We start from the raw sequence: 16,009 nt of genomic DNA, 5'->3' as shown, positions 1-16,009 counted from the left end.
ATTTTGGATTGGGATCGAATGGTGCAGCCTCTCCAAGTGTAACTGTGGCCACTGTGTTGCATCTGGACGTAAAGACACACAAGTTTCTTAGTTGCTGAGCTGAGCTTCCTCTGCTTCAGACTTTTGTTCTGGGGCTCCCTCTGCCCCGTCCCCCTCCACTAACCCTGTCCACACTTAAGTTCCGTTCCTCCATCCTTCAGAAGTACTCCAAAACTTTTCTCTAGTGTCCCTGAGCTGGGGAGTACCTGCTAAACCCTTTCTCACAGGACTGTCTTTCTCCTCCGCAGTAATCTCAATTCTAATTAAGCAATTACTAACATAAGTAGTTGTTTCTGTCTGTCTTCCTTTAGGAGGTAAACACCATAATGGCTGGATAGAGTTCTCAAGGCTCTTGTACACACATAGCAGGTCTTCAATAAATATTGTCTGGTGCTTTCATGGCGTCTAGTTTGTGCACAGTCACACGTCTAGTGCTCAGCTCAGGGGAGATGGCCGAGGCACGCTGTGTGGTAGCCCTGTTTGTAGGAGCTGGAGTTGCCTCTTGTAGCGTGAGGTAATTTAATGATCCATTTTACAGAGCCACTTCGTCTTCGGTGGGTTACCTGGTATGGTGCAGTTTAAAGAGCCCCGAGTTTTGCTTTGATGAGAAACTTGCTCAGTTATTCTAACTGAACAAAGAACTGGAGAATCCACTTAGTGGGGAAGCGTGTGGGCACAATGAGGTTTGGAGGTGGGTCTTGTATCTTGCTGGGGGCCCCTCCAGTAGCTCAGTAATCACGGGACTCAGTGCAGAATGGAGGAGCATCCCTCACCATTAGATTTAGAAGTGTGTGCTCGAGGGAGAAAAAGGAAACTGTAGGAAGCCAATGCTTAACCCCACACCCAGACACGCAAACAGTGAACACATGACCTCCTGCGTTCGTTCTGCAGAGCCAACCCTGGGGTGTGTCTCGCTGCCGGTCTAGCCTCCCTGCATGGGCAGGGGGCCCGACTCAAGTCCTGTAGCACGTCAGAGTGATGTTCGTCTCTGAGCCCTGCTCTCTGGCTAGATTGCCTGTTTTGCTCTCTGATTTCATTTAATTTGCACGAGTGTAATAACCTGCCTCGGGGTTACTCATACATCTTTCAAACTTCAGAACACCTTAGCTCGCTTTTGCCCTTGGCAACTTGGGGAAGTACAGAGCAGAGCCTCTTTTGCAACCTCTTGGGTTGCTTATCACTGGGTAGGTTGGGAGAAGGTGTGTCTTCATATACTTGCGAATGGCAGTTGGGTTCCAGGAGATGGTTGTGAGTTTTCTTTCCTCAAGCAGATGCATCTGCTATGCTTAGAAGGCGTGGCTGGGGCTGATGTTGCAAAGACAAGGTGCAAAAAGAGCCAGAAGCGAAAAGGGATGTTACTACAGAATTAGTTACCGAGCAGATTATTTTTCTTGAGTCCAAGATGAACTTAATTCTCTTAGCAAGAAAATCCACTACTATCCTTTTTTTTTTGGTCTTAGATTAAAGAAAAGGTGAATATATTCTCATAAACTGAAAACTTTTCAGTATTGTCATTTAACTGGAGGCGGCTCTGGGACAGGGCAAAGGACTTTAAGGGTGATACTTTTGGTTCAAATAGTTAAATTTGAGGTAGAGGAGAATTGAATCTTGGGTTGTTTCAAGGTGCTAAGGAGACAGGAACTCTGATCATTTTGAAAAAAAATCTTGCCTTATTCTCTCAGTTACTGGTATGGACGCACATGGAGAAGGAATTTGCGCTGTTGGGTAGCTGGTATTGAGGTAGCCATTATTTTCTTGACACATGCCTCTCTCCGTTTTGTAGAAGACAGTGAAAACTTTCTTGCTGGGCCTTCTCAATCTTCATTAATGCGGAAAACTCTTTTAATATGCATTCTTAACCCCCCCATCCTCAAGGACCTTGGGAGTTAGTGCCACAAATATAATTTCCTTTTTTCCAAGTTTTCATTCTGGAAGGTAGTATAAAATTCTGTCCAGCTGGGTGAAGTTTCTGTTGCACGAGTTAAATTTAGTGCCCATTGGGTCCTGGCTGAGCCCAGCTTTGTGCTTGGGCTCCTAGCAGGCTTCAGGTCCCTGTTCTATGGACCATGGCCTTTAGAGGCTGGACAAGTAGGATGTGCGTCTAAAAGCATCAGCTCTGTTGATTAAAACACATTAAGAATGCCAAGGGCCTAACTCTGTTTTGCAAAACAAATGAACAACCCAAACCCAAGCAAACACAAAGTACAGCTTTGCATAGATGAAACATTTGAAAAAAACCACAGCTTGTCTCTAGGTTAACTCCAGCCGGGTGCTGTGAAAGTAGCAGCTCGAATCGATAGATGCCAACCTGCTTTTCCGTTGTTTTGCCCTGGTATCAGAACCTGGTAACTTCACATTGGGTCATGGAAAGGAAGATAACTAGTCAGCAAGTTGTTTTCTTCTTGCATTAGGATGCTTGACTTCTACACAGCATTTCTAATACAAGCTACACGGTGTCTTCATGTTCATATTCACAACTGATTTTTGTAATTGAGATGTATTGTCAGCTTCCTGTTACAGATGGAAGAAAAGGAAGCTGAGGCAAAGGTCAGGCAAGGAAACCAAAGCTTCCCAGCTAGGAGGTCAAGGCCTGGGGTCTTGTTTCTCTCTCTATTGTGTAGTAGTCTGGTGTTAGGAAGACATGGCCAGATTTTCACTAGGAACGATAATGGCTGTGGTGGGATTGCTCCATCTTTTATTCTCTGTTCCCATGTAACGCCTTCTTGGATATTGTTCCTCCCCCTCCCTTTTTATTTCTTTCAGCTTGGATTCCTTAGCACCACCTCTGCTCAGCCAGAACAGAAGGCCCCAAATCTCATTGGCAAATATCACCACGTTGACCGTGCCACTGGCCAGGTGCTAACCTGTGACAAGTGTCCGGCAGGAACCTACGTATCTGAGCACTGTACCAACACAAGCCTGCGAGTCTGCAGCAGTTGCCCTGTGGGGACCTTCACCCGGCACGAGAATGGCATAGAGAAGTGCCATGACTGTAGTCAGCCATGCCCATGGCCAATGGTTGAGAAATTACCTTGTGCTGCCTTGACTGACCGAGAATGCACGTGCCCGCCTGGCATGTTCCAGTCTAATGGTACCTGCATTCCCCATACGGTGTGTCCTGTGGGTTGGGGAGTGCGGAAGAAAGGGACAGAGACCGAGGACGTGCGGTGTAAGCAGTGTGCTCGGGGTACCTTCTCTGATGTGCCTTCTAGTGTGATGAAATGCAAAGCATACACAGACTGTCTGAGTCAGAACCTGGCGGTGATCAAGCCAGGGACCAAGGAGGCAGACAACGTCTGTGGCGCACTCCAGTCCTCCGGCACCCCCCCACCTTCCCCTGGCACAGCCATCTTTTCACTCCCTGAGCACGTGGAATCTCATGAAGTCCCTTCCTCCACTGATGTTCCCAAAGGTAACTTAACCTCATGAGTTCTTTATTTGAGGAGGGCTTGGTACAGTGGGCTTGTACCAAGGATGTTTTCTCCATTTTGTATATTCCAAAGTCACCCCTTGATGAAAGGACTTGCATTTTGTGGCCAATTAAATCTGGCTTCTTGGGACGTTTTAGAAACATTTAGACTCAGAAGTTTTCAAGTAGCTAGAGGTATCAGATATCTAAAAACTGGGTCACATTGAGCTAGAAAATAAGAACCCAGTAAAACAAGGACAGTGTATGGCCTTATGTAAGTCTCTGAACTTCTGGCCTTGGTTTCAAAGTTGTCAAATAAATGAATGATTTAGATGTTTAAGGTCACTTCCAGATTAAAAGTTTTCCAACATGGAGTTAGCCCTGGGTAGTTGCAGGCAAAAGGTCAAAAAGGAGGGAGAAATGGAGAAGATAACAAAACATGTGGAAGGGAGGGATGAATTTTGGATCCAAGGTTAGACAAAGAGGGGAAAATAAGTTAGAACCTTCAGGAAAGAAGCAAATTTATATCACATTGAAGATAACTAGCATTCACATCTGGGAAATAACATGTTTTGTTTTGTTTTTTTCCAAATGATTCTAACTTGGTGCCCTTCATCAGGTATCTCAGTTTTCCTCAGAATTCATTCAGAATATCAGGCAGAATGTAAAATTTAGTCTTTATTTTCAAATCCCTTTTGGTTGAACTTGATAACTTTCATGAGATGATAGCCAGCTTGAGTTGTACTTTCTAGCGTGATATCACGTGCGATTGTATTTGACCTTTATGATGACCCTGTAAGAAGGGCCTTCTTACAACTGCTGTTTTGAAGGGATGAAACAGTCTCAGAGAGCTCAGGTGACCTGACCAGTTTTCTCAGGGGCTGATACAGGCCAGGTCCTATTTCTTAGGACTCAAAATCTCTGGCTCTCCCAACTTGTTAATGAAGATGACTTGTGGAAGCTTCTCTGAAAGAAGTCCACTAAACTGCCAGGCCAAATCTTATTTGATCTATGCTGAGGAAGTGTCCTGCCTTATTTTATTCCCTGCCCCGTCTCACCAAACCTTTCTTTCACTGGTCAAACTTGGATTTGAGTTTGAGCTCTTTTCTTTATCTCAGTCATATTCTCAATTTCACCATTGCGTTATGAAATAGTCAAAAGGTGGGAGAGGAGAGGTATAAAGGAATTAAATTTGAACTAGTCAATTAAGAGTCGACTGAAGTTCTTAACACACATGCGTCTGCTCAGGGTGTGAGGCACAGGAGAAGCTGCTGTGAGAATGCCCTAGGTTTGGGCATGAGGAAGTGAATCAGTTCAGCTGTTAAGCTTAGTTTTTACCTTCCACATAGAGGTGCTTTTAAGATCTTTATGAAAATGTGCAATATAATTTATTCTTAAACTCCAAAGGTCATCTCTTCTTTAATTATCTGGCCTGGTTTGGAGATGAGCAGGAAGAGGAGGGAATATCTAGATCCCCAAATATAGAAAAGCTCTTCCCCCCCATCCTTACTCTTTTTTTCTAGGCATGAACTCAACAGAATCCAACTCTTCTGCCTCTGTTAGACCAAAGGTACTGAGTGGCACCCAGGAAGGGACAGTCCCTGACAACACAAGCTCAGTAACGTGGGAGGAAGGTGTGAACAAGACCCTCCCAAACCTCCAGGTAGTCAACCACCAGCAAGGTTCCCACCACAGACACATCCTGAAGCTGCTGCCATCCATGGAGGCCACTGGGGGCGAGAAGTCCAGCACGCCCATCAAAGGCGCCAAGAGGGGCCACCCCAGACAGAACCTACACAAGCATTTTGATATCAATGAACATCTGCCCTGGATGATTGTGCTTTTTCTGCTGCTGGTGCTTGTGGTGATTGTGGTGTGCAGTATTCGGAAAAGCTCACGGACTCTAAAAAAGGGGCCCCGGCAGGATCCCAGCGCCATTGTGGAAAAGGCAGGGCTGAAGAAATCGATTGCCCCAACCCAGACCCGGGAGAAGTGGATCTACTACTGCAATGGCCACGGTGAGCCTTCTGTTCTCCTTGCTTACAGATCCCCTGCCTCTTCTTCTTCCCCTCGTCCCTGGTATTGGAGGAGTGGGAAATGCAAAGTTCCTGGAGTCTGTTTTGTACACTAAGTGCTATTCGATCTAGTTGTGTTACGAGAAATGAGGTGGTCAGCATTTGATGCAGTGCGTTCAGAGAGAGTAACCACTCTGCCCTTTTCTCCCCTGGCACATTTAAAGGAGCGTGTTGCAAAATGAGAGACCTGAGAGGGACCTTTAGGGACTTTGTTCAGCCTTGTCACTCAACACGCGAGGAGACCGCGTTCCGAGAAGTGTGGCTGCAGCCTTGAGCCAGGCTGGCTGTTGGTTCAGGACAGATGGGACTGGCTCCACATCCCCTCACTGATGGAGCCCCCCCTTTTACATGGCTAGGCTGCTAAGAGAATAAAAAACCACTGGTATTCAGTTTGCCTTTTTGAACCTGAACCTTGTTTTTAGAGCCCTATCTTTTTGCCCAAGTACTTCCCCCACCCCTGTCTTACATTTTTAGGATCCCATTTCTATCAGGATAGGAAGGTCTTCTAGATTACAGCCACCCAGAGCCTGATACGATGGTGACCGTTGGAGGCTGGGCCCCACATCTATATAGTAGTCAGTATGCGGCGTGTTGATAGGGTCGGAATATTTATTTTTCCTTTTTTGAAGGCCAAAAATAACCTCCGGAAGTTGCCCAAGAGCTGTTCGGTGTGAGGATGGCTCTTTTCAGACTGTGGCAGTAACTTCCCTTTCCTTAAATCCTAGAGTGAGATTTGAGCCTGAAATTTTGGTAATTCTAGTTAGGTACCCTCTTGCCCCTTAACGGTAAAGGTGTTAGCCTAACTTTCTGAAAAAAAGTGGTTTGGCTTTTTGTATTAAGTTTTAAAAGTGTTTATACCCTTTGGCCCAGCAATTTTGGGGGGGATCTATTATAAAGGTATAAACTAGAAATACAAAAAAAAAATTTAAGCACAAAGATCTTAAACTTTTAACTCAGCATTATGTATAATAAATTGATGCTGGAAATAGTCAAAAGGATAGTTTTAAGGAAATGACTAAGTAAATTATGGCCTGTCTATCATATGGAATATTATATTGACATTGAAGATTCTATGAATTTTTTTGACTGATCTCATAGGAAATTGTTTACACTAGGTTAGAGAAAAGAAAAAACAGCCCGGATTACAAGTCATATAATATAACTCCAGTCCTCTTAAAACTTTGGAACAAAGACCGAGAGAAAATAGGCTGAAATGACAGTGTTGTTTCTTCAGGTTTGGTGGGAATAGGTGAGATTTATGTGTGCGTTTTTTTTCTTCTTTGTTAGTTTTCTTTCCCCAACTTTTCTAAAATACGCACATGCTACTTTTATAGTCAAAAATTTAGAAAAAGTGAAAAAAACAACAGCAGCAGCTCATTCAGCTTCCTTTAGCTGATTGTGTAATGATAAACCAAGTGAAAATTCGACCGAGACAGACGAGCTCCTGGGGATGGAGCGTGCCCAGACTCGACAGGACTGCCCCGTGGTGGCAGCCTAGCTGGGCAAGGACGGCATCAGTCCTCTCCTTCTTTTTAATAAAAGGGTTTTTTTATTTGGACATCATTTCAAACTTAGTGGAAAAATTGCAAGAGTAGTACAAAGAATACCTGTATACCTGTGCCCAGATGGGCCTTTGGTTAACATTTTGTCCTTTTGCTTTATGTGCTCTCTTTATATAAAAATAGATCTTATAAATGATAAAATATGTATAATACAGAAGTTTATTGTATAGTATACAATATATATTGTCTATATACACACATGTATATCCATAAAATAATTTTTCTGATCTGTTCCCTGACCCCTTATTTTTATCTCTGGTATAAGATCTGGTCTAGGGTCAAATATTTCTTTAAATTGCCCTTAAAGTGACCGTTAGAATTCTTGTTCTGATATATCTAATTAGTGGAAGAGCAGTAGAGAACATCTTGCTGGATTATGTAAATATTTGAAACTCTTCTCTCATTATTCACTTTATTAAATAAATTACTCTATTCCTTTTTTTTTTCTTTAAGATTTTTTGTTTATTTATAGACATAGGGGAAGGGAGGAAGAGAAATATCAATGTGTGGTTGCCTCCCGCGTACCCCCTCCTGGGCATCTGGCCCACAACCCAGGCATGTGCTCTGCCTGGGAATTGAACCAGTGACCCTTTGGTTCTCAGGCCAGCGCTCAGTCCACTGAGCCACACCAGCCAGGACACGAATGACTCTATTCCTTTAGTAGTTGAATTTATGGATTAGATTATGGTCCGCTATATTTCTAAACTCTCTTTTGCAGTGTAGTTTTCAGAATTTTTGAGGACCCAGTGAGTTATCAAAGTATACAATGCTTACAGATGCTTATGACCATGGTAATGCTGTAAGCTACTATGCTTGTGTTGTTCAAACAGTATCTAGTTTTGTAAAAAGAATGGAAGTGCCAAATTGAACAAAGCCCGACCATACTTTCTGTGAAAGCGGTATCTCAGCAAAATGCTTTTCTAGCTAAATCCAAATGCAGTAGTACCCCCTTATTTGTTTCAGTTACCCATGATCAACCGGGGTCTGAAAATACCAGATGGAGAATTCCAGAAATAAACAATCCAGAAGTTCTAAGTTGTATGCCATTTTGAGTAGCATGGTGAAATCTCGTGCAGTTTTGCTCCCTCTGGTCCAGATGTGAATCATCCCTTTGTCCCAGGTCTCTGCACTGTCGATCTACCCGCTCTGTAGCCGTGCAGGAGCCACCTTAGTCATCAAATTGACTGTCGGGTACCACAGGGCTGGGGTTCAAGTAACACTCATTCTTCTCAAGAATGTCCCCAAACAGCAAGAGCAGTGATGCTGGCGATTTGGACATGCCAAAGAGTAGTTATAAAGTGCTTAGTTTAAGTGAAAAGGTGAAAGCCCTCGACTTAATGAGGAAATCAAAAAAATCCTATGCTGAGGTTGCTGAGATCTATGGTAAGAGTAAAACTTCTATTGTGAAATTGTAAAGAAGGAAAAAAGAAGTTTGTGCTAATTTTCTGAGAGAGAGACCACATTCGCATAACTTTTATTACAGGATATCGTTACAATTGTTCTATTTTATCATTATCGTTGGTAATCTCTTATTGTGCCTAATTTGTAAATTAAACTTTATTGTAGGTATGTATAGGAAAAAACATAGTAAGTATATGTAGGCTTGGTACTGTCTGCAGCTTCAGGCACCCACTGGGGGTCTTGGAATGTATTCTCCGAGGGGAAGGAGGGACTAATGTAGTCTCATTCAGGTCTCTCTGTCTTTTCCAAAAGTTTAAAGCCCCTCCTCCCAGGTTTTTTCATTGGAATGTTTATATTTTAAGTATTTTTCTAAAGAAGGTCTGTTTCCCCCTCCTAAATTTCTGCTCTCAAAGTTTCAACCAAGTAAAATCCCATTACAAAGAGAGGTTCTGTTTAGTAAAAACCATTCCAGGTGCTCACGGAGGCCTGTAGAAACAATGTCTTGCTCTGACTGCATTGAGTTCTGGGCAGCAGATAATCGGTACAATAAGATCTTTTTCTGGTCCTTGTCCATTTATGAGGATGAGAGTGGGGATAAAATTGCCAAGCCCTGGGTGTTGTCTCTAAGAGGTGGTGTAGGACCGCATTGACACCTGCCCACCTTATGCGGGGCGTGCCGGGCCCTGAACACCGCAGACCTTCAGCGCTCTGAAGCCAGGCCATTGATTCCTGTCTTTCTGGACAACAAACACCTCTTTCTTTGGCTCTGTTCACCCCTCTCTGCCTACCATGGACTTAATGGTTTCTAAAGTTGAATTCCACAAAACTGCGATCCCACTGTCACGGAATCCTAGTATTGGAAGTCTGAGATGAGGCCCTATGTGTCCAGGAGGAGGGGAGACTGAGGGTGCTGTGCTGTTCTGTCTGTTCCTTCCTTTGCGAAACCAGAACCACATTACGTTTAGTAGACTGGGATTGGAGCGTGGTTTCTCACAATGTGTCTGTTTCAGCAAAAGGCATTGGAAGTCCCTTCGGGATTTTCACACACACAAATCTTTTTAAGAGATTTTTATTGCTGGATTCAAGTGTCATTAAGATGTACGCTCATTCTCAATTTATGTTTTTGTTGTTTAAATAAAACTATTTCTTTTTTCAGTATAACCCCAACGTTACAGGGTAAGTGGGGTTCCAACATGTTGACTTTTACTTAAAATGAAGATTAATGCAAGTTCATGTTAATTGAAGGTTACATGGAAAACAGTATATTTTATCTGATCTGTTTTGTCATGTAAAGCACAGAAGTAAAGGCAGTGAAACTCAGTCCACATACAGCTCAAAATTGTCACTTTGGTCACTTTCTTAGAGCTATGGGAGACACAGAACTGTGGTCCAGTCCCAGCTGAGAACAGAACCAACTGCTGTTCTCTCATTGCTCTTTCTAATACGGGTCCTTCCTCGTGACCTTTCCTTCCTTTCTTCCTCTCCTCCTCTCTCCTTCCCCAGTCCTCTCTCTTCCCCTGCCCCCTCCTCTATTCGCCCTTACCCGGGACTATTTGGAAAAACCATGAAATTGGGTCCCCAGCAACCTGTTGCCCCAGGGAGTCTGAAGAGACACTGGAGAAACAGATTAGGAGTCGAAAGTGCCTTGTGGAGAAGGTTCTGCAAGGTGATAAAGGGAGCAAAAAACGCACAGTATCTCTGCTCAGTCATATTTCCTTTTCTTTTCAGACTTCAGGCTATGAAGAAAAGTAGGCTGAGAGACAAAGGAATTGGGTTTATTTTGTTTAAAGTGGCTTAGTTCCTAATTAGCACATTCTTAGTCCTGAACCAGGAGGGAGACAGTAAGCATTTGACAGGGACAGTAATCCCTTCTTGTGTAGTTACTTCAAGTACATAAAACGTAAGGACAACATCTCCTTTAAATTGACTGCAAAAGGGATTGTGGAAGCAGCCTGTGCACTTTCTCAAGCAGACTGCTTTGTACCTGCAGCAGCCAAAGGGGAGGAGGGAAGCACGGGGTGGGGGACGGGGAATAGAAACCTCAGTAGGAGACAGGTGGAGTGGGGCAGTATTGGCTGGGAGAGGGAAGGTGTGCAAAGGGAAGGACCTGGTGGCCTCCTTTTGCTCACCGCTATGATGAAGCTCTTGGATTCAAGTATGTCTAAAGTCTCAGTCCATGCTAAAATCTTATCCTTCCATGATGCAAAAATTGAAACGTGAAGCTAAAAACAACTCACAACCAAACGCTTTCCATATCTCAGGCTGGAAACCCAAAGACCAATTTAAAGTCCAGAGCAGTTGGTTTGGTGGTTGAACCTCTCATTTGCATAACTTTGATGTCCTAATCTGAATGTAAGGGCTGTTCTTAGGGGAAACAATACAGATGAAGAACCGGGACACAGTTTGCTTAGAGCACTTATCTAAAAGGTTCAGACACTGTCCTTGAACTGAGCGACATTTTAGATCCTGGTGAGAGATGTTTTATTTCTTCCCTCCTGTCCCCTATCCACAACTCCCTGCTCAGTCAAAGCAAAATATGACATCATGTCACCTTACCTAGCTCACAAACAAACAAGCCGCTTCTCATGTGTTGTCTTTAGGTTTTACCTGGTATCAGCCTCATTCCATATCAACCTTATGGATCCCCCAAAACAGGCTCAGGAAACATGTTTCCTTTCCCTCTTCCTTTTGACCTGTGGTTCCTCCTTTAGGATTGGCCAAGAGTGGGAGAACTGTTTTTTTGGGGAGGCTGTGAAGGAAATGCATCTTCTAGATTATCAACTCTGCAGACTTAGTCCTCTTCCCAGACTAAGCAGTAAGATGCAGTCCAGTTGTGGGAGTGGAGTATGATTTTTTTGTGTATAAATAACAAAAAAATTGTATTTAAAAAAACAACCCGAGGTTGCAGTGGTTGCTTAGGTGATAGATTTTGAGTCCCTGGAGGCTATGCCCTGAATATATTTGAATAGTATGAACAGACTCTTCAGTCTGGCTTCAGGAATGACTTAAAAAAAACATCTCATCTGACTTACTAAAACTGCCATATGCAGTGTTTAGAAATGAAGAACAAATGAAGTGTGTTAGCAATTCAATAATAAGTACTTCCCCCCTTCGTTATTTTTTCTAAAGTGAGGTGATGGGGTATTTGCTGCTACCAACATAGAGCACAAGGTGATCTGGGGTGCCACGCCGACATAAATCGTGACTATTAATATATTTTTCTAACCGCATAAGAAAGATTTCTGCTACCATGAAATTTTCATTGTTTAGTTTTCTTTAACAAAGACTTTTTATCATGCTTAACAAGTGCCATATCTGGTTCTAAGCATTTTCTAAAGATTAACTTAATTTTCTTAACCTATGAGGTAGGCCACTATCATCACTTTCCCCATTTTATAAATGGAGGAGACAGGCACAGAGAGTAATTTGCCCAAGTTCATGCAGCTAGAAAGGGGCTGTACAGGCTTTAAACTTGGGCACCAGTCTGACTCTGGACACTAACCCTTAATTCTTAGAATCTGGATTTATAAAAATCCGGATTTTTATATTTCCAGGTTAGAAATTTCCAGGTTTCTGTGGTTTATTATTATTATTTTTTACCACATTCAATCAAGGAAAAATTATTTCCCTCTGTAACAAAACCCAGCTTGTTCTGAAATGAAACAGCTCCAAAATTGTCATCAATAAGAAGTTTTCTTCTGTAGAGGTCGCTCTGATTCCCTACTCTTTTTCTGGGATTGCTTGAGATGGAAAAGCCAGATATCCAATGGCTGAAGGCTGTGAGAGCTATTTTTTTTTTAAATAAGGGCTCTTTCAAATAACTCGGAGCTGGTGGAGCCCTGCTAACTGAACTCATGTCTGATGAACTTGGTTTTCTCAGCACCAGGCAGCAGCAGCAGCTAGAACCAAAGAAGCCATCCCCCTTGGCCAGAAGACTCCTTGACTAAAAGTTCCAGACAGTCATCCTGTCTGTCAGCCCAAATTTCCTATGGGAAGTAGACTTGAAGTGTAAACACCAGGAAGCCGGGCTGAAGGGAGCAAATTATTCCCTCTAAGAGGCTGCTGTGTCCCAGCACTTGCCCCCGGGTCTGTCCCAGCCACAGGCACTTCACAGCAGAAGAAAGAAGGGGGCTGTTTTTACCCACACCCCACCTCTGCCTTTTCCAACTTTGCTTCCAGTAAAGCCATTACCAGCAGACAGCACCTCTCTGTTTTACCTCTTCGGATGTTTAAGGATTGTGAAGTACACAGAACTGTTGCAGGAGAAAAAAACCTTATTGTTGTAGCTTAAGAAGCGTTATCTCACCCTGGCTGGTGTGGCTCAGTTGGTTGGAGCACCCGCCTCTAAAAGAAGGGTTGTGGGTTCGATTCCCAGTCAAGGTATATACCTAGCTTGTGGGTTGAATCCCCAGGCATGTATGGGAGGCAACCAATCAATGCTTCTCTCTCGCATCAATGTTTCTCTCCCTTCTTCTCTCTCTAAAAGCAATGAAAATGTCCTCGGGTGAGGATAAATTTTTTTTTTTTTGAAAGCGTTCTCATGCAGTGTGGCTGGCCAGAGAGAAAGCAGCTGATGTGTGGCCTTTGCTCTGGGGAGTTGAGGCTGCTCTTTTCCCCAGGCCCACCCACCAATGACACCTTCCTCTAGGCTTTAGAAGGAAGGTATTTATTTTTTGGATGTATATTTTATTTTATAATTTATCCAGCAGCCTTTGAATTTAAGCTATTTGGGATATTAAAAAACAAATCAGTGTTTTCCCCACCTAGGGCCACAATGCAAATAAAATCCTTAAAAATTAGTGTCCTTGAGTCAACCTGGTCAGGTATTCCGCATGTAGATTTTGCAGGGGATGAGGAATTTCTAGAATTCTTGTGATCATATGTCACGACCAATTGGTTGTAAACATTGCAGTGCATGTACAAAATTCCACATATTTATTAGGTGTGTTGATGACATGTTGAATTTTTAAAAAATACGTGGGCTCAAGTTTATAAATTAAAGAAAACCTCTTACTGCATTTCATAAAGTCTAAGTTGCCATTGATTGTGAGGCACACTGTTACCGATACAGCACTGAGGAGACCCTCACTGCCGCCAAGAGTGAAAAGGCATTGATTCAAATACGCGTTCGGACGTCTTAGAGTCGGTGAAAGACGGCAACGTTTTTCTTAGCTACAGACTTGCCTCTTTTCCATAGAGTGTGACGACAAGATTTCAACTGTGATGTCAACTGCGTTGTTCAGTTCTCAGGTTTCTTCTCCTTGGCTCATGGGCAGCATTTGGTACCTTCATTCCCTTTTCTTTGAGACACTTCCTTCCATTGGCCTCCAGGACACTGAATCCTCCTGGTTCTCCCCTCTCTGGCTGTTCCTTCTTCACCTCCTCTTCCCTCTTCGGCTCCTGGCTGGTTCTTCTTCAACCCACCATCTAAGCAGTGGAGAGTCCTGGGCTCAGGACATGCAACTCTTTTCTACTTGCACACTCTTCTTCCCTTGATGGCCCCTGGCTTTAAAATACCCTCTACCTGTTGGTAAGTCCCAAATGCATATATTCAGCCTGGGTCTTATACCTGAACTCAACATGCAGATATCCTTCTGCCTGCTTGACAGACCCAGGTGTCTAACAAGCACCTCACTCTTAAGACATCCAATGCTGAATCCTAAACCATAGCTCCATGTCCGTTTCCCATTGCAGAACGTGGCCACTACTCCAGTTGTCTGCTTGTTCAGGCCAAACCCTTAGAGTTATCCTCAGCTCCTCCTTTCTCACCTCATGTCAGATCCATTAGTAAGTCTAATCAGCTCTACCTTCAAAATATATACAGATGTTGGCCATTTCCTATCATTTCCATTTCTACCACTCTGGCCCAAGCCACAGTTACCTCACTCCTGTATCCTGGCCTTGGCCTCCAACTGCTTGCTCCACTTTAGTTTATTCTTTTCTTTTTTATTTTTTTTAAGATTTTTATTTATTTACTTTCAGAGAAAGGGCAGGGAGGGAGAAAGAGAAGGAGAGAAATGTGCAGCAGCCTCCTGCGTGCCCCCAGCTGGGGACCTGACCTGCAACCCAGGCATGGGCCCTGTCTGGGAATCAAACCACAGACCCTTTGGTTCACAGACTGGCACTCAATCCCCTGAGCCACAACAGCCAGAACGATCCTGTACAAAAGTAAGTCAGACTATGTCATTCTCTGGTCAAAATCTCCAGTGACTTTCTCTACACTCAGAGTAGCAGCCTTGACGGCCCAGTGTGACCGCACTCCCCGCTCCACGGTTCTCTCAGCCTGACTCCCACTTCTTTCCCCCCGCTCACTGGCACCAGCCTCCTGTTCCTCCTTGTTTGTGCCAACATCGTTCTGTCCTTTGCGCCAGCTGTTCCCTCTTCCTGGGTATGCCTTCCCCCGGATATCTGGAGGGCTTCCTCCCTTACCTCCTTTAGCTCTTGATTGGAAAGCTCAATGTCAGTGAGGCCTCTTAGACATGGGGGAGAAGACCCTGTATCAACAACCTGAGCCCTGCCCCCTCCTCTCTATTTTCCCACTCTAATTTTCATCTTAGCACACCTCACTATCTAACACACTGAATATTTTATTACTCTTTCCATTATTCTGCCTGCTTCCCCCGGGAGAATGCAGGTTTCATGAGGAAAGGGTTTGGTTTTGCTTTGCTCACTGCCATGTCCCCAGTGCCTAGAACGGTGTTTGGAAGAGAGGAAGTGCTCACTATACTTTGGTTGAATGAATAAATGAACAGCTTCAAACACTAATTAAGACAGGAAGAGGGAGGCATTTTTAGTTTTGTGGATTTTGTTTTCCTCTGTGGAGTGAAAGAAAGGATTATTAATTTTTCTCGTAGCCTCAGCGATATCTATTCCTTCCACCTGGAAAATTGTCTGCTTTTTGATAGCGTTTGTCATTGGTAAACATTCTGTCCATTAACCTCATGAAACCTTTGCATAGTGCGTTGTAGTATCTCTTGAGATTCATCTAAGCTTACAATGATTGTCCATTGAACCTTCAACAAGATAGCAATTGCTTTTTTTTTTAATCTTCACCTGAGGATATACTTAAACTGATTTTGGAGGAGAGGGAGAGGGAAAGAGGGAAAGAAACAGATGTGAGTGAGACACATCGGTTGCCTCCTGTATGCTCCTCAACTGGGGGACCAAACCTGCAACCTAAGTATGTGCCCTGACTGGGAATTGAACTCGCAAACTTTTGGTGTATGGGATGATGTTCCAACTAACTGAGCCACCTGGCCAGGGCGGAAGCAGTATCTTAACCCAGGGCAAGTCAAGTTCCTAGTGCTGATAAAGCAGTTTCCTGTGTGATACCTTGGGAGTGGTCCCTGTTGATAACCATTTTTTAACCATCTTATGATATGCAGGTTACTGCAGTACCACATCTGCATGAGAGACTGTTGCTTTTAGGAGCACGTACTCTGTTACCAGGCCAGACACACTATTGCCTGGATGGCTCATTTCTGCAGGATGATTTTGCTGCAGTGGGAGAACCTAGGAGAATT

At 43.7% G+C, this 16,009-nt stretch overlaps 1 protein-coding gene across 1 annotated transcript in view; it reads left to right on the top strand.

The window, feature by feature from the left end:
• Window positions 1-16,009, top strand: part of TNFRSF21 (TNF receptor superfamily member 21) — a 60,246-nt gene that overhangs the window by 16,520 nt on the left and 27,717 nt on the right. Inside the window, exons 2-3 of the mRNA XM_024557877.4 lie at window positions 2,803-3,451; window positions 4,972-5,466. Coding sequence (XP_024413645.2) covers window positions 2,803-3,451; window positions 4,972-5,466 — 1,144 coding nt within the window. The remainder of the gene's footprint in view (window positions 1-2,802; window positions 3,452-4,971; window positions 5,467-16,009) is intronic.

Source organism: Desmodus rotundus, chromosome 11 (genome assembly GCF_022682495.2).
Source record: "Desmodus rotundus isolate HL8 chromosome 11, HLdesRot8A.1, whole genome shotgun sequence".
Taxonomy (NCBI): domain Eukaryota; kingdom Metazoa; phylum Chordata; class Mammalia; order Chiroptera; family Phyllostomidae; genus Desmodus; species Desmodus rotundus.
This window is presented reverse-complemented; position numbering and strand designations above follow the sequence as displayed.